The 22,890-nt window shown below is 49.0% G+C and overlaps 8 protein-coding genes across 8 annotated transcripts; 2 read left to right on the top strand and 6 right to left on the bottom strand.

Annotated features, from left to right (window-relative positions):
- Positions 1-1,134: 1,134 nt before the first annotated feature.
- Positions 1,135-1,890, bottom strand: EV420DRAFT_1649921 (uncharacterized protein; the record flags this gene model as incomplete). The annotated part of the gene is made up of 4 exons (XM_060478380.1): positions 1,135-1,175; positions 1,217-1,322; positions 1,381-1,674; positions 1,729-1,890. 4 exons carry the CDS (start codon positions 1,888-1,890, stop codon positions 1,135-1,137), a joined length of 603 nt encoding a protein of 200 aa, XP_060324147.1.
- Positions 1,891-2,628: 738 nt separating this feature from the next.
- EV420DRAFT_1649920 (uncharacterized protein) lies at positions 2,629-3,026 on the bottom strand (the record flags this gene model as incomplete). Its single annotated transcript, XM_060478379.1, has 3 exons — positions 2,629-2,748; positions 2,816-2,919; positions 2,969-3,026. The coding sequence occupies 3 exons, from the start codon at positions 3,024-3,026 to the stop codon at positions 2,629-2,631; spliced, it is 282 nt and encodes a 93-aa protein (XP_060324146.1).
- An 835-nt stretch (positions 3,027-3,861) lies between these two features.
- EV420DRAFT_1086331 (uncharacterized protein) lies at positions 3,862-5,691 on the bottom strand. Its single transcript, XM_060465759.1, has 2 exons — positions 5,537-5,691; positions 3,862-5,482 (listed from the first exon to the last, which is right to left on the bottom strand). The coding sequence occupies exons 1-2, from the start codon at positions 5,558-5,560 to the stop codon at positions 3,992-3,994; spliced, it is 1,515 nt and encodes a 504-aa protein (XP_060324145.1). The 5' UTR covers positions 5,561-5,691; the 3' UTR covers positions 3,862-3,991.
- Positions 5,692-6,168: 477 nt separating this feature from the next.
- On the top strand, positions 6,169-8,089 carry EV420DRAFT_1579699 (uncharacterized protein). Its single transcript, XM_060474597.1, has 5 exons — positions 6,169-6,208; positions 6,258-6,479; positions 6,532-7,248; positions 7,296-7,498; positions 7,557-8,089. Exons 2-5 carry the CDS (start codon positions 6,273-6,275, stop codon positions 7,987-7,989), a joined length of 1,560 nt encoding a protein of 519 aa, XP_060324144.1. The 5' UTR covers positions 6,169-6,208; positions 6,258-6,272; the 3' UTR covers positions 7,990-8,089.
- Positions 8,090-8,120: 31 nt separating this feature from the next.
- EV420DRAFT_1086377 (fungal-specific transcription factor domain-containing protein) lies at positions 8,121-11,325 on the bottom strand. Its single transcript, XM_060465760.1, has 15 exons — positions 11,069-11,325; positions 11,006-11,011; positions 10,868-10,956; positions 10,799-10,815; positions 10,689-10,749; positions 9,949-10,635; positions 9,737-9,894; positions 9,619-9,687; positions 9,407-9,566; positions 9,236-9,353; positions 8,941-9,176; positions 8,755-8,885; positions 8,675-8,698; positions 8,348-8,617; positions 8,121-8,297 (listed from the first exon to the last, which is right to left on the bottom strand). The coding sequence occupies exons 1-15, from the start codon at positions 11,157-11,159 to the stop codon at positions 8,252-8,254; spliced, it is 2,163 nt and encodes a 720-aa protein (XP_060324143.1). The 5' UTR covers positions 11,160-11,325; the 3' UTR covers positions 8,121-8,251.
- Positions 11,326-17,789: 6,464 nt separating this feature from the next.
- On the bottom strand, positions 17,790-18,532 carry EV420DRAFT_1485539 (uncharacterized protein; the record flags this gene model as incomplete). Its single annotated transcript, XM_060470236.1, has 4 exons — positions 17,790-17,830; positions 17,920-17,977; positions 18,036-18,329; positions 18,422-18,532. 4 exons carry the CDS (start codon positions 18,530-18,532, stop codon positions 17,790-17,792), a joined length of 504 nt encoding a protein of 167 aa, XP_060324142.1.
- Positions 18,533-20,050: 1,518 nt separating this feature from the next.
- EV420DRAFT_1485538 (uncharacterized protein) lies at positions 20,051-20,723 on the top strand (the record flags this gene model as incomplete). Its single annotated transcript, XM_060470235.1, has 4 exons — positions 20,051-20,246; positions 20,294-20,339; positions 20,385-20,538; positions 20,565-20,723. 4 exons carry the CDS (start codon positions 20,051-20,053, stop codon positions 20,721-20,723), a joined length of 555 nt encoding a protein of 184 aa, XP_060324141.1.
- A 49-nt stretch (positions 20,724-20,772) lies between these two features.
- Positions 20,773-22,595, bottom strand: EV420DRAFT_1086083 (uncharacterized protein). The gene is made up of 2 exons (XM_060465758.1): positions 22,439-22,595; positions 20,773-22,384 (listed from the first exon to the last, which is right to left on the bottom strand). Exons 1-2 carry the CDS (start codon positions 22,460-22,462, stop codon positions 20,894-20,896), a joined length of 1,515 nt encoding a protein of 504 aa, XP_060324140.1. The 5' UTR covers positions 22,463-22,595; the 3' UTR covers positions 20,773-20,893.
- Positions 22,596-22,890: the final 295 nt, after the last annotated feature.

The following is a 22,890-nucleotide window of genomic DNA, read 5'->3' as shown; positions in this document are numbered from 1 at the left end:
GTAGCGACGCCACGTTCTTCGGACGAGGCCATCATAAAAATCAGTTTAGTTTCGACTCTGAAAGACTTAGCAAGGTCGTGACTGGTGAGGGATGTGATTTGAAGACCAGAGCTGCTAGACTCTTAAATACTATTAGCGGGCTCATAGTGGATGATGGTCTGGAGTTAAACGCGAGCACGTTGCCCGGGCCATTTGGACCAGCCCGGGTAGGTCGGGTTTGGCTGGGTATGTCGGGTCGAGGTCAGGTCACTACTCCGTGACCCGTCACCCACCCGGCACACCCGACTCACCCGACTCAACGTAACAGCTGAATTTATGTCTGCTTGCTACTTCCGCTGTCAGTGTATTCCTTTTATCCTTCGGAAACTTTTCTTTTTTGGTATTGTACAGCTGTACAGTTGTGTTAGCTAAGCCAGAAAAAAATCGTCAGTCAAATCTGGGACACACACACACACACACCTTCCATTATCAATATGCCTCAAGCAGCCGAACCTGATCCCCCTCTCGTAAAGGGCAAACATAGGCATATTGAGACAGAGCGTCATCGTCTTGGGGTTCAGCAAGCTGCCGAAGAACCTACTTCTTCCGTCTCATCACTCCCTTCCTCCATTAGGCGTGCGACGAAGAAGGCTAGGAACACGGTCAAGAAGGCTGGCTCGGCTGTCAAGAAGCTCACGCGACGCAAGAAAACAGCAACATCCGTGCAACCCGTGTAACCCGTTGCACGCCCGTGGCCCGTTGCACGGGTGATCCGGTTTGCTCGGGTACGGGACGGGTGCCAAAATTGTGACCCGAACTCGACCCGGACTGTTCACTAGGTTCCCACCTCCACCAATGAGCCCCGTATCAGCACATGTTTCTTGTTTGTAGAGCCTGTAATGGACGCGTATGCACACCTTTCACTGTCTTCTTTTCCCATTATTTTATTTCACTTGTGATTCTGAGCGGGTCAGACCCGTCTTTCGTGACTGAAAATCTATGACTCATAACCGCTGTCGAGACGTGTCTCTCAATACTTAAAAGAGTGCCACATCTTGCGAGGGCAAGTACGCATGTACCTTTGGCTGACTAGCCACGGGAACCGTGCGCAGATTATTCTCTCAAGTCCTGCATCGCCACTGTAGTGGGAAGGGTTTACAGGGACTGTTGGTCCTGCTCGGCGATGCGGCCAATACCTTTTTATATTCAGCTAATTCGACGTATGAACATCGATGACACAATGTAGATATTCGTGGATTTGTTGGGGTGAACATCGCCGAGGAACCCTTTTGTACCGGCTCTTCTTCATCGCTTTCCTCTGCGTCGTCGGTTGCCGCATTATTCTGAAACGCCCAATGTTAGGACGAGGCTAGAGGCGGAGGAAAGGAAAGGACTACTCACAAGTAATGGCGGCAACCTTAGATACTCCGGGTCTTCAAAGTCGTACTCATTGCTGTCTTCCCATGATGTATCAAGGGGCTCGTCTCCTGATTCGGACACTTCGTCGGGATATTCCTCCTTGCCCCTTTCATCCTCCCAACTGTCTTCGAGGTCATAATAGTCCTCTGAATCGTCGTCACTGTTGTCGTCGTCGAAGCCATGAACCTGCTCCATGCGAACGCGAAACCCTGCTGCTGTACGACAGTGCTTGTCACACGGCACACAGTAGTGATGATTCGGTGCAGTGACACAGTGCTACGAAAGGAACACGTTAGTTTGGTCGACAAGCGCGGAGATGTAACAACTTACACGACGAAGAATTTGGCCATTCAAAAATTGACGGCCACATCTCCAACATTCCGGATGGTCGTTGGAGTTCATAATGTGCTCCGCTCGTTGCCGTTTATCGAAGAAGTACTCGTCGCACAGGGCGCAGTACACTCCGTCCATGCATATCATATCAGTAGACATGACGATAGATGATAATAGTTGTTTGGTTCGATGGTGGTTGTTGTTGGTTGTTCAAAGTGTGTTAATGTGGGGATCCAGGTAGAGGGAGGCCTCCGTTTTATACATTTTGTCGGTAGGCGCGTGTTTTGGCACGTCTTAGACATAGCGTCCGGAGAAACCAGTTCCGGTTCTTCGAATATGGCCCCTCGAGTTAAAAGGAGGCATTTTTTGGTTCCACGGAATTATCGTCTGCGATCGGTCAAAAGGGGCTATTGCTATCGGACACAGTTTCATAGGGCGGTGAATCCTTGTCCGGCGGGAGCTATGAGCAAGCACTGCGGTGTGATTACTTATGCTCGAGGAATGATGACGACGTGTAGAATGAGATTCTCCGTAGCGACTCGATTGCTTCTGTGCCTCCATACCAACGCAGGTCTCACTGATACGTCGAAGAGGAGGTCGATCCGGCGAAACAATGTTCCAAAACCACCGGTTTCTCCGCGGTCGAGAATCTCTGTCAACAGATGGGTGAGCGTGCAGTGAGAAAATGAAGTGCACGGTACGAACTTGTTGAGGATCTGATGTTAGCCTAAAAGGAAAGCGAGCGAGCGCTTCAAGGGGGCAGTATCTGAAGCCACAAAGACAGCAGCAGCAGGTATTCTATGTAATGCATGAGCAATCCATCTTTACGAACAAACTGAGGCAGGAAGGCCTACCTTGCGAGGTGACTCAGTATCGCTCTTGCGTCCATAATTTCCCTCAGCAGCGCGACAACTTCGCAGCGACAGCATCCATGCATAACTTCAGGGTCTCGTGCAAGAATGTCGTGATTGTCGGTCCAATGGCAGCAGTTTTGACTGGATCCAGGTCGAAGCCTTCCTTCAGAAATGGTAGAACAAATCCTGCAGCCTCATTCGGCGTCTCGAGGACAATGTCTTTCGAATACCGCGCTGTCTGCTGTCCTGGAAGGCTCTTCACGGATGTCATCGTTGGGCATGGTGGAACTTAGCGTCGAGGCAGTAGCCTTCTCGACAACATAGGAGGAAAATGCTGTCGCTGAGGGTGAGATCAGGATATTAGGTAGGGGTATACGACGTACCGTCGTTCCCTGCACCGTTTGCCTTATCCAAAACTCTGAATGAGCATACACTGGTCATGATAATTCCGTCGAAATCCCCCTACATGGTTCCCAACGAGAGCTCACTGGTGACATTGGTGAGCAGCATCTCGAGTACTAGGATCAGAGTGCGTGTTTTGTTACAATAAAAGCGGCTTCATGATGGTCCTGGCGACTGCCGGACGACGGTATCAGATTGCAAAGAAAGAGAATGTTGGTAGTGGACGTCATGGTGGTCGGCGGCAAAGAGCGGGACAGGGTAATGTGACCTTGATCATCGACCATCACGACGTCGACGGCTCGCTCTCGTTGTCGTCCAGGACGATTCCTCCCCCAAAGACGAAGACTACGTTCCATGGTACGTATTTAATTCGTGTTGACGAGATACTGCTCACCCTGCTGCAGTAGCGTCCAAATTCTCGAACGCCTGCGGCAGCCCTGCAGCAGCCAGGTGCTAGATATCGACGAACGGGTTCTCCTTGAATATCTTTGGCAGTTTTGGACGACATACCGTGAAGATTTCTGTTGCTCTAATCCGAGCTCGATGTCCTATGACTGGAATCAGTAACGTCAACTACGACAAAACGTCAGGAACTAAAAAGATGGCCGAGATAGGAAAAGAATATCTCATCGTTGGCAAGAATGATATTGTACGTCCACTACCATGTTTCTGTAGCACTTCACTCTTACTGCATTCAATAGAGAAACTGCTGAACACGACTATCACTATAGCTGGAGTCATCATTACCTCTACGAGTCATTAGAATGTCCATTTCATGCGGAATTCTTGATAGAGCGGCAACTACACATTGTTATATCGGAAGGTGATAACTAGGAATCAACACCGCTTAACTGCAAGGCATTAGGTTTTCCAGTCTTACAGTTTACAGTTTAAAGGGCGCTAGAGTCAGCTTCCCGTTTCAATAAACAACGAATACCATTTCTCTCTTATCCGACTACTAGCCTCTATCTGACATGAATGCAAGAATCAATTTCGTCCAGAAGCTACACATAAATACGACGCTCCTCCGGTTCGTGATACGGGTAGGCAACAATTGCAACATCGAAGCCCCCAGCTTTCATCTTATGCAACCGCCTGAGATCATCATCAGTCCAATCACAGAACGTGTCCACACCATAATCTGAAAATGTCGAGGTGACCTGGAACTTCCTCAACGAGGATGCTCGCCGCGCCTCAATCATGTCCACCATCTCTTGATTAAAAAAGAAAACCCGGGACCACTCATACCAAAGAACTAGATCGAACGTGATGCTCTCTAGACGTGGGACGAGCTCAGGCGACTCTAATAGATGGCGGAAGAGACTCTGCACGCTGTCATCGTCGCTAATATGCCAATCGCGCGCCCTGACTCGGACGCTGAAAGAGGCTAGAGCAGGTGATAATCGGAAGATGGGAAGTAAACTTTCATTCAGATGGACGTCGGAAATGGACAAATGGGTAAGAGTGTGGCACTGTGAGTGGGAGAGAAGATCATGGAAATCTCCTAAGCAACCTGCAATGTCCTCGAGAGTTCGAAAGAGGTTGGCGTGCTTCAGTTGCGGAAGGGAGAGACTATGGAATAAGGTCTCCTCGCAGCCTGAGAAGTACGTGATAGCTGGTTTCGATATACGCGGCCAGGCGGCGTGCGCTCCAACACAATGATATGATGTATGAAATTCTGTTAATTTTGGGGAATGATGCAGTAGGCTGATGAAATACGTGTGTATCGCATCCGATGCATGCCAATGCCTCCTTTGGTCTTTAAAGGTCTCGAGATTGGCATACGAGACGGGAACAAGTGTAGTAGGACCTAGACCAACCAGAGTCATCCGCTTCAGTTTCGGCGTGTGTTCGAATGCATCAATGAGATCAGGGCTTGGCCCTGGATGGTTATAGTCGCGCTGAATGTAGCACTCCTCCAATTGCACGAGTCGCCCACGAAGACAGGCGAGATGAGACGGTTCCTGATGACCGAGGGTATGATAGATCTTTGACCAGCGCTCTGCATGAGCAGCCACTTGTTCCCACATGGCCCACTGGAACGGTTCCTCCGCACGGTAGGACATGAGGAATTCGATATCCAATACGTGTTGGCCCGATCGAGATAGCACCGTTCGAAGCATTGAGATAGGATCCCTCTTTCCCCTCAATTCGTCCAAGTCGCCATTAAAGTCAATGTCTATCTTTGACCACATCGCAGGACACATGGAAGTCGACACGGATCGCCATGACCTGCAGACCTGCGAAATGGTCCAGGAATGGTGCCGTATGTCGAAAATGCAACACGAAGTGTCCAGACTTGAAGCGCGTGAGAAAATTTCTATGAGAATCTCGGCGGGAACTTGGTGCTGGGCGGGCGCTGGCGCCGATGGACTTTCAGGAAGGGCAAGTTCGACGCGTGGGTGCTGGTACGACGACTGGGAAGGGTCATCGGGATTTGGAAATACGCATAGAGGATCGTGCTCAGCGCCGCCTTTGCATTGGAATTGACGCTTCTGAATGAGAAAATTAAGCTTAAGGCAAAAGCGAAGGAATACATCACTACTTACGTCCAAGGAGACATCATTAGCCATAAGGAATCGGGATGCAGGTAAGTGCCTGGAAATTCGCTTAGACTAGAGAGTACGATTGAGTATGACTAAAACAGAACGTATAAGGACGAAGACACCGTGAAAGAGTCACCGTTGTAGGTAGAACTAAGAAAAGGGAAAAATGCGGTGGGAATCTTCCTCGGTATTTGCCGATATTAGCTTTTTTAACCAAGTTTGGTCTCCCTTCAATCTCCCTTGGTGCGCCATATCTTACCTTTTGACCATGGCGTCTGTGGCATATTCCTCAAAACTGCAGGTGCTGAATGTACCTTGTGAGTAAGGTCTGTCCTTCGAACGTGCTGATGTTTACTGTGATTCAGCTTAACTATGGTCTATATATATGAAGGAAGCCGAGCATAGTCAAGATTCCGTTCATCAGCCCAAAGGGGTCTGATTTTATGATTTCTTATCAGCTGATCGGTACAAGTATGTCGTGATGGCCCCTTTTTCCAGTTAACCTCTGACCTCAACTTGTAACGGAGGGACAGTCACATCTTTGCTACGATCATGGCCGGTACCAACAAGTCCACTCGCAAGGCTCCCAACCTTCACCCAACAGGAAGATGCAGACACCCTTTCCTCGAACGAGATGGCTGGGGAGACGAAGAGGGTGTTGATATTCCAGTCCCAGTATCATTCTTTCTACCTTACTCACATTCTTTTTCTAACACATTCGTAGTTCAATGAGCTGACGATGTGCGAGCTCTCTGCCACGATACGCGATAAACCCAACTGGTGGGAGAAATGCAAGGATCCAGCAATTCGTGCTAAGTGGAAGGAGGAAGCCGCAACCCAAGCGGGGAGTTACCAGTGTCGGCCGCTTCAGGAAGACGAGATAGACTATGTGCTCGATGAGCTTGAAGGATACGCTGCTGTTCGAGATTCAGATACTGGAATTGAGGTGAGTACATGTTTTCCCCCTTTCGTTTTACTGCTAATGAACTATGTGATAGCCATCTTGCTATCGTCGAATCTGGCAGTCAGACAGCCTAATCGAAAACACCCTTCGGGAATCCCTTATATCCTCTGTAGCACCCCTTGAGAATGTCCCCGACGCTGAAAAAGACTGGCATCCACGAGCAAACGAGCAAGTTTTGGACCTCGTCCATCCCTCCCTTTACTGTATCGTTTACAACCGTACCCTCATTCGGAACGCCGATGGATCAGCTGTTCCCCTTCGATGCGAACTCTCTGAGGATGACGACTCAGACTCTGATTACACCATCTCGTTGCATTTTTCCTGGCTTTCTACAGACTTTCTCATCTCGCCGGATGGTAAGAGCGCCAAGAGTTTAGGATATATTAATAACATCCATCCGAGAAATGATACTGCGCTACACGCCATCATCGAGACACTCGTCGCGCGCTTCACCCCACTATGGTCACGCGTACTCGCCGAGTCTAAAGAAGATTACAAACTCCCATTACGGACTCTTACACACTACGATTGGGACCCTACAGAGTGGGATTATAATCGGGACCACCGTCTACCGGAGGACCCGACTGACGAGGATTACGAGGCGCACGATGAAGCTTGGAAAGTGATACGTACAATGCAATACCCCCGTTTGTTGGAGCGTTACCATCCCGATGGTCTGGGCTTCCCAAAACCAATGGACCTCAATGGGAGAAAGCTCCAGGTCATCGTCAAGCTTGCGAACATCCTCTTGGTGCGTGTATTCCCTCTCGAATCTTCCTGCTTTGACGCGTCGCCCAGACACCAGAAAAACCTGTCTACGAAGGCGGATCCTGGCATGTCGAAGGCATGAAGAACGAATGTATCGTCTCCACGGGGATCTACTATTACGACCAAGAGAACATCTCGCAGAGCAAGCTTTCTTTCCGCGTGAGCGTCGCAGAGCCAGAGAGCTATGACCAGGATGACGAGGACGGGACTATGGCCGTCTGGGGCTTATCTCGGTAAGCACAGGCCATTGCACTGCTAAGTGAAGCCTCGAATTTCTTCCTTAACTCACAGGGACGAGCCGTTGAACCAAGTCATCGGAAGTGTATCCACCAAAGCGGGCCGTTGCATCGCGTTTCCGAACATGTACCAGCACTGCGTGTCGCCATTTTCCCTTCTGGATCCCTCAAAACCGGGGTATCGAAAGATCGTTGCGCTCTTCCTGGTTGACCCCGAGCTTGAGGTCCCAAGGCCGTCTACGACAACCGTGCCGCCTCAGCGCCGGGACTGGTGGTCGCAAGAGCTGCTTGAGCTGGCGGAGGAAGGTGATAGTCTGTTGGGACGCCTACCTACGGAGTTGTTGGATCTCATTTTGGACTTTATGGAACTTATGACGAGGGAGGAAGCAGAGGAGTTGAGGCTCCGGCTGATGGATGAGCGGACGGCGTTCGTTAGTGAGAATAATGAGAATATGTTCGATACTCCGTTCAATATGTGCGAGCATTAGTGTAATTTCATTAGTATTCATGTTCTTGAATGGGATCTTGTAGTCTGGTATCGAGCGTACAAACATACATATGGTAAATCGAAAGATATAGAATGCACCTCTACTCAGAAGCAGAGAGGATAGGAAACGCATAAAGGGAAGAAAGAAGACAGATTGGTACCATAAAGATAAAAGAAAGTCGATCCGGAAGCCTAACCAGTAACCCAGCAACGCAGGAGTCAATGATAACCTCAGTGCACAAAGCCTTCTCTCCCGAGTTTCTTCATGAAGTCCAGCTGTTCAGATATCGAGCCCAATCACTGTCCAGCCTAAGGATTGTTACTGTTAGAAATTTCAATACAACGGCGGAGAGACATACTCCGTGCATGCATTGGGTAGTGTACCATCGTTGTTGAAGTTTGCGGAGCTCGTCCACAAGAGAGAAGAGGTGGGCGTCAGGTCGTCATTGAGTAGCTTGCCATGGTCATAGGAAGGAAAGCTCTGTTGGGAAGGTATGTCTGCTTGTGGGTTAATAATAAATGGCCATACTCCATTCGTCGACGATTCGGGGGCTGCAGCTGCGGTGGATGACACTGGAGGGTCTGACGGCCCATCACAATTTGCCGAAGTCAGTTCATAGAGAATATCCCTAGTATCGGACAATGGCATTAGCGGTTGGAGATAGGAGATGCTTGTACCTGCTTACGACAGTAATCCTGCATAATGGTACCTAGTGCATTCCCCTTCAGGATCGATGATAAATGTCGAGAGTGTAAATACTCGTACCCGTTTTCCATATCCGCAAGGACTTCCATGCACTTTAGCACGTCGTCCATCTCCCTCCTGGATCCGACATCAGGCCTATTTTTTCCCCACATGTTAAATAGCAGGACGATCGCAGCGTTGAATGTCAATAACTACATACCAGTAGAGATGAGACTGTAATATTGCGCGAGGTTACACGTCACTCACCCCAGCTACAGGGAATATCATTCCACTCCGACAGCTCTGGATATGAGCGACCCGGGAGTAAGAACGGGCCGCGTTGGTGCATATGGCTAGAGACGGAAAGCGGGCCTTTGACGGATCATGTTCTGGCGCCGTGATGAAAGGTCTATGAATCAGCATCTGTACGTGGTAGTACGAAAGATGTAGTGCAGCGGATTGGTTGAAATGCATGAGGTTCTCTCGGGCCGGGTCCCATCGCACTGGATTGGATTGAATGGTGGTAGTGAGTTGGGGCGCTGAGGGGAAATTAAATACGTACGGTGTTCCGGGAGGGAGTCCATCCATTTATTCAGTCCCGAATCGAGCTCCACAACGATTTGTTGTTCCCAGTTTTCGTCTAGCAGTTTGAGTATGACTTTGGAGTGGCGGATGGAGTACTGGACAATAGTCAGGTTGGAGGAGGAGACGGAAAGGAAAGGAAGGTACATACGATTGTTCGTAAACAGATCACTAGCAAGCGGGTTAATCGCAGATGGTAATTGAAATATGATACTGCGGAGGGTTGTCCTGCTGGTTGCGTGAACATCTGCTGAGGGTCCGAATGTTCCCAGTATTCGTCATCGCACTCAGTCGGCAGGGCAACATCGATACTAGAAGGTATGTCAAATAACGGGAAGAGGGAACGGATGCAAGAAATAATACTCTTCATCATAGATCATACACGGGCGACCTAGTGCTGAACTGAGTAATCTGTCCATACTCACTAGGCACCTAAAAAGACCATCAGGTACAATCGATTAATCACCAGCATGCCTCTTACCAAAAAGCGCGTTTCCATAGCTCTCCTTCCGCAGCTTTTGTACGGTCGCCGGGCCGTTTCCTATGGGCACCTGCATCCTGTGCTATTCGGAGGCCTATGCCCACGGTTATCCAGGCTTGGTGTGGCACTGATGATCCTAACACGAAATAACCAAGGAGCTAGGATAGACTCAAACGGTGAGAATATCTAACCCAGCAGGAGAAGTCACTCACACAGCAAAGTTGCGCATCAAGCAGAGAAGGCGCATTCATTCCGGGATAGGCCCTGTTCATACCAATAACTTGATTCGCCCACTTCCAACCACTCGACAGCTTTGAGGTTTCGTCAACTAATACTCGAGGATCGTCTGAGTATCTGGACGCCACCGCACATACGGCCAGTAGGACAGCAGCAAACGAGGCGTCTTTGAAGTGACGTCCATCTATTACCGATCTCTCCAAAGTTGGTCGGTGTAGCAGAGGGAAAAAGATGTTGACGCGCGTAAAGTACAGGTCAATCAGTGATGTCAATAAATCGTCCTCTGGGAAAGAGAACAAAGAGTATTGAGCGAGGTATCGTGATGGGTCATGCCAAGGGCGGATACACCAAAACTCTGGCCTCATCGATGTGAAATTCTGCACGTCGTGTAAGGTACCGGGGCGCCATAGTTTGCAATCAAGAGCAGTCTGTACTAGATGGGCACTGCTGGACTTGCCATGGAACCTGTATCCTAGAACGTATCCTTGAAATCGCTCCAGATTGCTTTCTAGAGCTGCATCAATATCGCTCTCATCCGATAAGGAGGGGGCATCGGAGTCACTGACATCCCTGCTATAAGATTGCAGGAGTTCCGTTATGACGCTGGAACGAGGGTCCCCCTCCTCGAGTTCCTTGTCCAAGTCCGTTTCAGGTGGAAGTATCTGTTAGGCTATTACCCTTTTTGTTTTGTCATGAAGGGAACAAGTGTACTTACCTTACGCAGAAGCTGTTCCATTGCTTCGGCCTTACTCTCCAACTGATTGATGTATCTAGGGCTCGGAGTTATATTCAATACACCTCATAGTAGAGAAGCACCAGACGAACAGCATAGATGATGCACCCTGAAAGGAGCCGTGAGTACCGTCTGACTGATTATCCACTAACGAAGCTCACCTCTACTTGGCCGACATAGGTGCACTGCAAATTTCCTTTCTTGCAGCGAGTGCATGATTTACCAGGAAAAGAACTTGAAGACCTGTCACCTAAAGAAAGATGTTTTCAATTTCCTGCCAACTCGAGGACGCGGCATACATCGAACTTGAGAAGGGCAGTAGTCATGCACTGTTGTCAATGCGCGATAGCGACTGTGCTTACCTTTCTTTTTCCTGCAGATATCGCACGCTTTCAGATTCCGGATCCTCGTAGTAGCGATGCCGCCTTCTTCGGACCAATACGAGGCCATCATAAAAATCAGTTTCGTTTCGACTCTGAAAGACTTAGCAAGGTCGTGGCTGGTAGGGGGACGTGATTGAAGACGAGAATAAGGAACGACTCTAACGGCCGGGGGGCTGCTAGACTCTTAAATACCATTAGCGGGATCATAGCGGATGATGGTCTGGAGTTAACGCGAGCACGTGCCCGGGCCATTTGGAGTTGCTGACACGAACCTCTGTACGTGCGCTTGATCACCTCCGCGCGCGGTTCCTACCTCCACCAACGAGCCTCGTATCAGCACATGTTCCTTGTTTGTAGATGACTGTAATATACACGTATGCACACCCCTCACTGTCTTCTTTTCTCCTTATTTCCCTTGTGATTCTGACCACCACATCCACTCGTGTACATGGTGAACAGCAACACGGCGCAGCCCAGAGACGTCCACAAACCGCTACGCCGCCCTCTACAAGCATCCGCGACACTCCCCAAAGAGACCCTCCATCTCCCCAACGGCGTGTTCTTGATCGATGATGCAACACCCTCGGCGCCTCCATCCACATCCACACTCCCTTCAGTACACTGCCTGGCCATCCTCCCATCCCACCAACAATCGATTCCCGCCTACACAATGTACTCCGTCACCCCTAGACGCATCCTTCACCGGTGGGATCATCCACGTCTCCACCCCTCGGTCACTCCCTCTCTCCCCGGGTCGATGAACGGATCGACGTCACCCGCTGCTTCAGCTTGTGGGCGCGTTCAAGGACGAGGAAAGCATTACCCTGTTGCGATGCAGTAATCAGTACGTGTTGAGGATAGAACAGCTCAGTCAGTCACTCGTAGTGATAGTGAACGGCTGTATTAGATACGCTACCTGTTGAGGATAGAACAGCTAAAAGTATGTAGCGTAAGAAATACGTAGGTGAAGATAATATGAATGGTATACACACCTCAGTCAGTCACTCGTAGTGATAGTGAACGGCTGAGGTGCATAGAGGGGTAAAACGATAGGTATATCCAACGAAAGTAAAGGGGTTGTAAAACTATATATAGAAGGTAAGTTCAAAGAAGAAATAGTACGGACGTATACGGGCTATGGTTGAATCCTCGACAGTACGAGTCCTGTACATATCACAAACCGGACGTACCATCTCCCATTCCAAGTCGATGTACGGACGCTTGTCGTTTCCCACGTGGTTCGTATGCCGACTGCATTGCTGTCTGCGGTGCATTGGCATGGACGTGGATATACTATCTTCTTGCGTCGTTGTCGTTGCATCCCGCTGCCGTTGAGTCTAGCAGGAAACGAGCGTTAGTACAAGTCCTGTATGAATCAAGCGGGAACCTACCCTCTCCGACTCCGACTCCGACTCCATTTGGAACGAACGCTTGTTGTTCGCCATTCAAGTTGAGCACACTGGACGTCGTCTTCAGTTGACTTCCAGAGTCGAGGATGAAGAAAGCATTACCTTGCCCAGTCGTCGTGCCTGTCCTGGAGTCTAGTAGGAAAGTAAATGTCAGTACAAGCACTGTAGAAATAGCAAACGAATGCGTACCGTATCCAAATCTTCCCTGCTGACCTTCGCTCGGAGTTGACGCAAGGATGCTTGCCGTGTCGTTAGGTTGGTGAGTCGTGCATACCAAAGGCCGTCGTAAGCCCAGTCGGGTCCGAGGAATCCTTTATCTGAGTGCGACGCGGTGGTGGTGGCAGTCGTATACGCCTTGTTTAGAGTCTAATTAGGAAACAAACCTTGGTCAAAGTACTGTAGAAATGAAGAACCGGGGGGGCACCATCTCGAATTTCCGCTGTCTTGAATCTATAGGTCCTAAGGTTGAGGTAGGTTGCCGGCTGATTCACGAATATACTAATCCCGATTAGTAAACGGCCAAGGCAACAGATCCTGTTCACATACCCGTTCACTGCGGCATGCTGCTCGCCTGCATCGTTGCCTAGTCATCTTGACAAAAGCTGAGATAGCCCATTAGTACGTACACTCTACAAGACTCAAACAGCCGTTACCTTCTGTACGAAGAGAAAAGAAACCTACTTCAAAAGCAAGTGAGTTCATGAACAGGAAAAGAAGGAGAACCAAACAAGCCCTTGCCTCGAGCGTCGAGCTCTGTGGTCGTAGTGCGAACAGACCTTGTGGTGTGACAAGGTCACGAATGAACCAACATGTTCGACCGGTCCAACACCGGCATCACTCTTGATGGCGTAGGGCATAGCACGAGAGGGATAAATCTACGAGGCGAGAAAATATGCGGAGGAGAGGAGGGACGGAAGAGGAATGGGGAGATGGGAATCGAAGCCCATCCCTCCCCTCCTTTTATACTCGAGATGTCTGGCGGAGATCAAAGTCAACAGCAGAATACGATAAACAGCAAAGATCATAGACTTACCATTTCGCGTCCAGATTCCGAAGTATCCAAGCTCGCATCCGCACTATTGGCATATCATTGAAACAATTCACTCAGCGCCGCATTTGTTTTCCAGGGCTGGAGGCGTGGCAACGTGAGGACTGATTCACAGCAGTCTTCTCGTGCTCTTCGCCGTTGCCCGTCTCCTGAGAAATGGCACCAGTCAGAATTCGGAGCTTATGCGCGAGAAGAAGAACGAAATGATGTAGGCGAACCTCGGACTCGGAGCTTTCGAAACATCTTTCATAGTGATAATCTTCGCTTATTGCGTGAATACCGTCGTCTGCAATGCGAGGAAGAGAGCGAGAACAGTTGTGTACTCTGTAGATAGTATGTACACTGAAATACATGATAAGCCAAGTTTCTGTGCAGACCAAAACGGGACGAGAGGAAACGGCACTCAGAAGTAGAATTCACGGTGTGCTCAGGGTCGTACTTCGCAGACCTGAAAAGGAAATCGATCGCTCTATAGTTGAAAATGAGCTAGGAGATGCACTGGGATGATGGAATCAGCGGCAGATAACGCGGAGAACTGTTAAACGCGTACGACGTTCCAGATTCTCGTGGCGTAGTCTGCACTTGAAACCTTCCAAAAGACAAGTGATTTGTGCAGACGTCATTGCGTTGATATTTGGGAACCACGTCTTCGAAGCGGAGACGTCGAGGCAAGTCGCATTCCAGACGTTACAAGATTTTCGGGAAGTTTTTGATTCCGTGTCTCTGGATGCGGACTATATCAAAAATTGAGAAACACGAAATATCAGAGATGGTTGACTGACATCGGTTGCGTTGTCCGGTTTCTTCCAAGTTTCGGGATAGCTCAAAGGCACCGTCACTTGTAGTGATGGACTACTTTCCGTGGCATCGGATGGAAATCCTGTCTTGCCACAGACTGCCGAATATACTGCCTCAGCATGATAAGCGTCGGGGGCACAAGCGAGGCGTGGTTACAGTACTGTATCACTTTATAACAGCTGAAATGTGTCAGAATCATTTCTAGAACTAGGGAAGCACAGGAAACAGCGGAGGCAAGTCAATACGACTTACCGTTCGAACGACGAATGGACGTCAAAGGCCAGGCACGTTCCAACACGAGGCGCAGTCCCCAAAAACGGATGACAGGTCAATCAGGGTCTGCGCTGCGACGTTATAGAGGTCTTGAAGAGCTTTCGAGAGGTTGGGGGTCGAGTAGGTCTTTGTCCAGCGGTAGCACGACGTGATATCAAATAAATGTAACTTGCTGTCAAATAAAAACAAAGTGAGCTTTTGAAACGGAGAAAATTGAGGGAACGACACTTGATAGCGGAATTTCGGGGATTGATACATTCATTTGCTCGAACACAAAGAGTGCGAAACGACGGAGACCTGTGAAAAAGCGAACATGTCAAATGAAAGGAATCCATTTGAAAGTTGGAAGAAATGCGATGATGCGGGGTGAGGATGGAACCTACAACACGAGGGGATAGTGGTAAGTAGAAGAAAAAGTTAAAGTCGTGCCATGGACATACCGGACCGGACCTCCCACGTGCCTCGCGTACTTTTCTCTTCACCTTCTACTCCCATCTTCCCTCGACTTCAACATCCCTAACAGTTTGTAAGTCTCACGAGAGCAATCGTCCCTATTTGTGGGGCCATTTTTGATCCGAGACGACGCATCGACGTCCGGCGAGCAAGGCTCTGAGGATTGTAAGTCATTATTTTCACCTCGGATTTATTGACTAAGTTTTATTTCAAAGTCGCATAGAGTTCTGACAAGACTCACGCCTTGCGGAGCGAACAGCACATTGGGTAAGTATTATTTTGCGTATCTGAATGACGTACTCAGTAGTTGGGTATAGATATGCTCTGAGACGATGTATCGCCTTCCGACAAGGAAGATCGCAAGTCTGCGTGAGTATTCTTTCGATTCGTTACCGTCTTGCAGTGAGAGGGTGTGTCGAAGACTGGAGAATGAGGCAGTAAGTCGAGATTCAGGTCATTTTGAGATCCAATTTACTCATTTTTGTCTTCCAAGTTGAGTGGAAATGTCTGGGATCGAGCGAATGTGCGCCGCCTCATACGTTCTGAGATTGATTTTGGGCTGAGACGACAAATCGACGTCCGGTGAGTAATTGTAAGTGTGCTCAGGAGGGTTCTAGGAACGAATTGACTGACTTTTTGACAAGAATACTCATGGCACGGGATTGCACGCGGAATCACCTCATAAAAGGACGGGGAAAGTGCACACACGCACATGCGGGGAGGGCCTAAAAATAGCCCCAGACTGTGCGGATACGCGGGGGTTGGACTAACACCGAGTAGGACGATCCCCGAGAGTCGGCTTTGTGCGGACTGGAGACGTCCGAAATATTGATGGTGGGGTCCTGCTTGTGTGAATAGCTGTCTTGGGCGAGTCCCAAGGCAGCAATTTTTTTTTTTCGACCCTGCAGTTGTTGGAATAGAGGGTGTAGTTATGCTAGGACAAGTAGATCACATAATCCCAGAAAGCGGATTTCGCTCTAACTCACCCACACGAGAGTTTTATCGGTGAATGCGCGGCGCAATTTTCACAGAATAGCCATGTTCGGCGCGCTCTCGAGGCCCTGACGTGCACAGTCAATCTCATCAATTACTCCAGAGGGCAATTTGACCATGACCCGAAATACACTATTAATGCTCGCACATATTGAACGGTGTACTGAACATATTCTCGTTATTCTCACTAACGAACGCTGTCCGCAACCGGAGCCTCAACTCCTCTTCTTCCTCCCTCGTCATGGGTTCCATAAAGTCCAAAATGAGATCCCAACTTTTGATGGGAGTCCCGCAATTTGTCAACGACGCCGATGAACACACCGCGCCACCCCTCTCACAGGATTCTTCTTGCCCTCTTGAAAGGAGCTGTGAGTACCGTCTGACGGATTATCCACTAATGAAGCTCACCTCTGCTTGGCCGACAGGTGCATGGGCAGCACTGCCCATTTACTCTCTTGCAGCAATGGCATAGTTCTATTCTGTCACCTAAAGAAAGATGTTATTCAAGTAAGGGCAGTAGTCATGCACTGTCATCAATGTGCGATAGCGACTGTGCTTACCTATCTTTTTCCCGCAGATATCGCATGTTTTCGGATTCTGGATCCTCGTAGTAGCGACGCCACGTTCTTCGGACGAGGCCATCATAAAAATCAGTTTAGTTTCGACTCTGAAAGACTTAGCAAGGTCGTGACTGGTGAGGGATGTGATTGAAGACCAGAGCTGCTAGACTCTTAAATACTATTAGCGGGCTCATAGTGGATGATGGTCTGGAGTTAATGCGAGCACGTTGCCCGGGCCATTTGGACAGCCCGGGTAGGTCGGGTTTGGCTGGGTATGTCGGGTCGAGGTCAGGTCACTACTCCGTGACCCGTCATCCACCCGGCACACCCGACTCACCCGACTCAGCGTAACAGCTGAATTTATGTCTGCTTGCTACTTCCGCTGTCAGTGTATTCCTTTTATCCTTCGGAAACTTTCTTTTTGGTACTATACAGGTGTACAGTTGTGTTAGCTAAGCCAGAAAAAAATCGTCAATCAAATCTGGGACACACACACACACCTTCCATTATCAATATGCCTCAAGCAGCCGAACCTGATCCCCCTCTCGTAAAGGGAAAACGTAGGCGTATTAAGACAGAGCGTCATCGTCTTGGGGTTCAGCAAGCTGCCGAAGAATCTACTTCTTCCGTCTCATCACTCCCTTCCTCCTTTAGGCGTGCGACGAAGAAGGCTAGGAACACGGTCAAGAAGGCTGGCTCGGGTGTCAAGAAGCTCACGCGACGCAAGAAAACAGCAACATCCGTGCAACCCGTGTAACCCGTTGCACGCCCGTGGCCCGTCGCACGGGTGATCTGGTTTGCTCGGGTACGGGACGGGTGCCAAAATTGCGACCCGAACCCGACACTACGCGGTTCCCACCTCCACCAACGAGCCTTGCATCAGCACATGTTTCTTGTTTGTAGAGCTGTAATGGATGCGTATGCACACCTTTCACTGTCTTCTTTTCCCATTATTTTATTTCACTTATGATTCTGAGCGGGTCAGACTCGTCTTTCGTGACTGAAAATCTATGACTCATAACCGCTGTCGAGACGTGTCTCTCAATACTTAAAAGAGTGCCACATCTTGCGAGGGCAAGTACGCATGTACCTTTGGCTGACTAGCCACGGGAACCGTGCGCAGATTATTCTCTCAAGTCCTGCATCGCCACTGTAGTGGGAAGGGTTTACAGGGACTGTTGGTCCTGCTCGGCGATGCGGCCAATACCTTTTTATATTCAGCTAATTCGACGTATGAACATCGATGACACAATGTAGATATTCGTGGATCTGTTGTGGTGAACATCGCCGAGGAACCCTTTTGTACCGGCTCTTCTTCATCGCTTTCCTCTGCGTCGTCGGTTGCCGCATTATTCTGAAACGCCCAATGTTAGGACGAGACTAGAGGCGGAGGAAAGGAAAGGACTACTCACAAGTAATGGCGGCAACCTTAGATACTCCGGGTCTTTAAAGTCGTACTCATTGCTGTCTTCCCATGATGTATCAAGGGGCTCGTCTCCTGATTCGGACACTTCGTCGGGATATTCCTCCTTGCCCCTTTCATCCTCCCAACTGTCTTCGAGGTCATAATAGTCCTCTGAATCGTCGTCACTGTTGTCGTCGTCGAAGCCATGAACCTGCTCCATGCGAACGCGAAACCCTGCTGCTGTACGACAGTGCTTGTCACACGGCACACAGTAGTGATGATTCGGTGCAGTGACACAGTGCTACGAAAGGAACACGTTAGTTTCTTCAACAAGCATCGAAAGACAACAACTTACACGACGAAGAATTTGGCCATTCAAAAATCGACGGCCACATCTCCATCGTTGGAGTTCATAATGTGCTCGGCTCGTTGCCGTTTATCGAAGAAGTACTCATCGCACAGGGCGCAGTACACTCCGTCCATGCATATCATATCGGTAGACATGATGATAGATGATAATAGTTGTTTGGTTCGATGGTGGTTGTTGTTGGTTGTTCAAAGTGTGTTACAGCGCTTCCGGAAAATAATGAGAATCGACAGAAATGACGTTGTCATGTTTGCTGTGTGAAACCACCTTGTAAATACTCTTTTGGGTATGTACATCATTGAACCATTAGCCCCTGAGCCGTCTAAGAAGAAGAGACGTCACCAAATGTGTCGAAGGGTTATGACCAAACTGAGTAAATATATCAGACTAATCGGTCGATGTAACTGATGACGCCATTTTCTGCCATTCCCATTATTTTCCGGAAGCGCTGTAATGTGGGGATCCAGGCAGAGGGAGGCCTCCGTTTTATACATTTTGTCGGTATGCACGTGTTTTGGCACGTCTTAGACACAGACTCCGGAGAAACCAGTCCCGGTTCATCGAATATGGCCCCTCGAGTTGAAAGGAGGCATTTTTGGTTCCACGGAAGTATCTTGTGCGATCGGTCAAAAGGGGCTATTGCTGGACATGGCAGTTTCGTAGGGCAATTAATCCTTGTCCGGCGGGAGTTATGAACAGCCACTGTTGTGTGATCATGTTTGAGGAATGATAACGAAGCGTAGAATGAGATTTTTCGCAACGACTCGATTGCTTCCGTCCATCCTTAGCAACGTAGGTCTCATTGATACATAGGTCGATCTGCCGGTGAAACATTGTTCCAAGACGACCGGTTTCTCCGCGGACGAGAATCTCTGTGAAAGATAGGTGAGCCTGCAGAGAGAAAATGAGCATGTAGGACAGACTTGGTGAGGATCGGATGTCAGACTAAAAGGAAAGTGAGCTTGCGCCCGGGGCAGTATCACAAAGACAGCAGCAGCAGGTATTCTATGTAATGCATGAGCAATCTAATTTTGTGAACACAACGAGACAGGAGGGCCTACCTTTGCGAGGTGACTCAATATTGTTCTGGCGTCCATAATTTCTCTCGGCAGCGTGACTTCTTCACAGGGATAGCATCTATGCGTAGCTTCAGAGTCTCGCGCAAGAATATCGCGATTGACGGTCAAATGACAACAATTTTGACTGAATCCAGGTTGACGCGTTCCTTCAGAAAGGGTAGAGCAAACCCTGCAGCCGACGGTGCAAAAAAACACACAATCTACCATGGCTCATTCGGTGTCTCGAGGACAATGTCTTTCAAATACTGCGCTGTCTGCTGTCCTGGAAGGTTCTTCACGGATATCGTCGTTGGGCATGGTAGAACTTAGCGTCGAGGCAGTAGCCTTCTCGACAACATAAAAAGAAAATGCTGTCGCTGAAGGTGAGATCAGGATATTAGGTAGGGGTATACGACGTACCGTCGTTCCCTGCATCGTTTGCCTTATCCAAAACTCCGAATGAGCGTACACTAGTCATGATAATTCCGTCGAAACCCCCCTACATGGTTCCCAACGAGAGCTCACTGGTGACATTGGTGAGCAGCATCTCGAGTACTAGGATCAGAGTGCGTGTTTTGTTACAATAAAAGCGGCTTCATGGTCCTGGCGACTGCCGGACGACGGTATCAGATTGCAAAGAAAGAGAATGTTGGTAGTGGACGTCATGGTGGTCGGCGGCAAAGAGCGGGACAGGGTAATGTGACCTTGATCATCGACCATCACGACGTCTACGGCTCGCTCTCGTTGTCGTCCAGGACGATTCCTCCCCCAAAGACGAAGACTACGTTCCATGGTACGTATTTAATTCGTGTTGACGAGATACTGCTCACCCTGCTGCAGTAGCGTCCAAATTCTCGAACGCCTGCGGCAGCCCTGCAGCAGCCAGGTACTAGATGTCGACGAACGGGTTCTCCTTGAATATCTTTGGCAGTTTTGGACGACATACCGTGAAGATTTCTGTTGCTCTAATCCGAGCTCGATGTCCTATGACTGGAATCAGCAACGTCAACTACGACAAAACGTCAGGAACTAAAAAGATGGCTGAGATAGGAAAAGAATATCTCATCGTTGGCAAGAATGACATTGTACGTCCACTACCATGTTTCTGTAGCACTTCACTCTTACTGCATTCAATAGAGAAACTGCTGAACACGACTATCACTATAGCTGGAGTCATCATTACCTCTACGAGTCATTAGAATGTCCATTTCATGCGGAATTCTTGATAGAGCGGCAACTACACATTGTTATATCGGAAGGTGATAACTAGGAATCAACACCGCTTAACTGCAAGGCATTAGGTTTTCCAGTCTTATAGTTTACAGTTTAAAGGGCGCTAGAGTCAGCTTCCCGTTTCAATAAACAACGAATACCATTTCTCTCTTATCCGACTACTTCCCTCTATCTGACATGAATGCAAGAACTAATTTCGTCCAGAAGCTACACATAAATACGACGCTCCTCCGGTTCGTGATACGGGTAGGCAACAATTGCAACATCGAAGCCCCCAGCTTTCATCTTATGCAGCCGCCTGAGATCATCATCAGTCCAATCACAGAACGTGTCCACACCATAATCTGAAAATGTCGAGGTGACCTGGAACTTCCTCAACGAGGACGCTCGCCTCGCCTCAATCATGTCCACCATCTCTTGATTAAAAAAGAAAACCCGGGACCACTCATACCAAAGAACTAGATCGAACGTGATGCTCTCTAGACGTGGGACGAGCTCAGGCGACTCTAATAGATGGCAGAAGAGACTCTGCACGCTGTCATCGTCACTAATATGCCAATCACGCGCCCTGACTCGGACGCTGAAAGAGGCTAGAGCAGGTGATAATCGGAAGATGGGAAGTAAACTTTCATTCAGATGGACGTCGGAAATGGACAGATGGGTAAGAGTGTGGCACTGTGAGTGGGAGAGAAGATCATGGAAATCTCCTAAGCAACCTGCAATGTCCTCGAGGGTTCGAAAGAGGTTGGCGTGCTTCAGTTGCGGAAGGGAGAGACTATGGAATAAGGTCTCCTCGCAGCCTGAGAAGTACGTGATAGCTGGTTTCGATATACGTGGCCAGGCGGCGTGCGCTCCAACACAATGATATGATGTATGAAATTCTGTCAATTTTGGGGAATGATGCAGTAGGCTGATGAAATACGTGTGTATCGCATCCGATGCATGCCAATGCCTCCTTTGGTCTTTAAAGGACTCGAGATTGGCATACGAGACGGGAACAAGTGTAGTAGGACCTAGACCAACCAGAGTCATATTCTTCAGTTTCGGCGTGTGTTCGAATGCATCAGTGAGATCAGGGCTTGGCCCTGGATGGTTATAGTCGCGCTGAATGTAGCACTCCTCCAATTGCACGAGTCGCCCACGAAGACAGGCGAGATGAGACGGTTCCTGATGACCGAGGGTATGATAGATCTTTGACCAGCGCTCTGCATGAGCAGCCACTTGTTCCCACATGGCCCACTGGAACGGTTCCTCTGCGCGGCAGGACATGAGGAATTCGATATCCAATACGTGTTGGCCCGATCGAGATAGCACCGTTCGAAGCATTGAGATAGGATCCCTCTTTCCCCTCAATTCGTCCAAGTCGCCATTAAAGTCAATGTCTATCTTTGACCACATCGCAGGACACATGGAAGTCGACACGGATCGCCATGACCTGCAGACCTGCGAAATGGTCCAGGAATGGTGCCGTATGTCGAAAATGCAACACGAAGTGTCCAGACTTGAAGCGCGTGAGAAAATTTCTATGAGAATCTCGGCGGGAACTTGGTGCTGGGCGGGCGCTGGCGCCGATGGACTTTCAGGAAGGGCAAGTTCGACGCGTGGGTGCTGGTACGACGACTGGGAAGGGTCATCGGGATTTGGAAATACGCATAGAGGATCGTGCTCAGCGCCGCCTTTGCATTGGAATTGACGCTTCTGAATGAGAAAATTAAGCTTAAGGCAAAAGCGAAGGAATACATCACTACTTACGTCCAAGGAGACATCATTAGCCATAAGGAATCGGGATGCAGGTAAGTGCCTGGAAATTCGCTTAGACTAGAGAGTACGATTGAGTATGACTAAAACAGAACGTATAAGGACGAAGACACCGTGAAAGAGTCACCGTTGTAGGTAGAACTAAGAAAAGGGAAAAATGCGGTGGGAATCTTCCTCGGTATTGCCGATATTAGCTTTTTTAACCAAGTTTGGTCTCCCTTCAATCTCCCTTGGTGCGCCATATCTTACCTTTTGACCATGGCGTCTGTGGCATATTCCTCAAAACTGCAGGTGCTGAATGTACCTGTGAGTAAGGTCTGTCCTTCGAACGTGCTGATGTTTACTGTGATTCAGCTTAACTATGGTATATATGAAGGAAGCCGAGCATAGTCAAGATTCCGTTCATCAGCCCAAAGGGGTCTGATTTTATGATTTCTTATCAGCTG

This window comes from Desarmillaria tabescens (genome assembly GCF_030435595.1).
Source record: "Desarmillaria tabescens strain CCBAS 213 chromosome Unknown EV420scaffold_67, whole genome shotgun sequence".
NCBI classification, from domain to species: domain Eukaryota; kingdom Fungi; phylum Basidiomycota; class Agaricomycetes; order Agaricales; family Physalacriaceae; genus Desarmillaria; species Desarmillaria tabescens.
The sequence above is the reverse complement of the archived record's forward strand: the minus strand, read 5'-3'. Positions and strand labels throughout refer to the sequence as shown.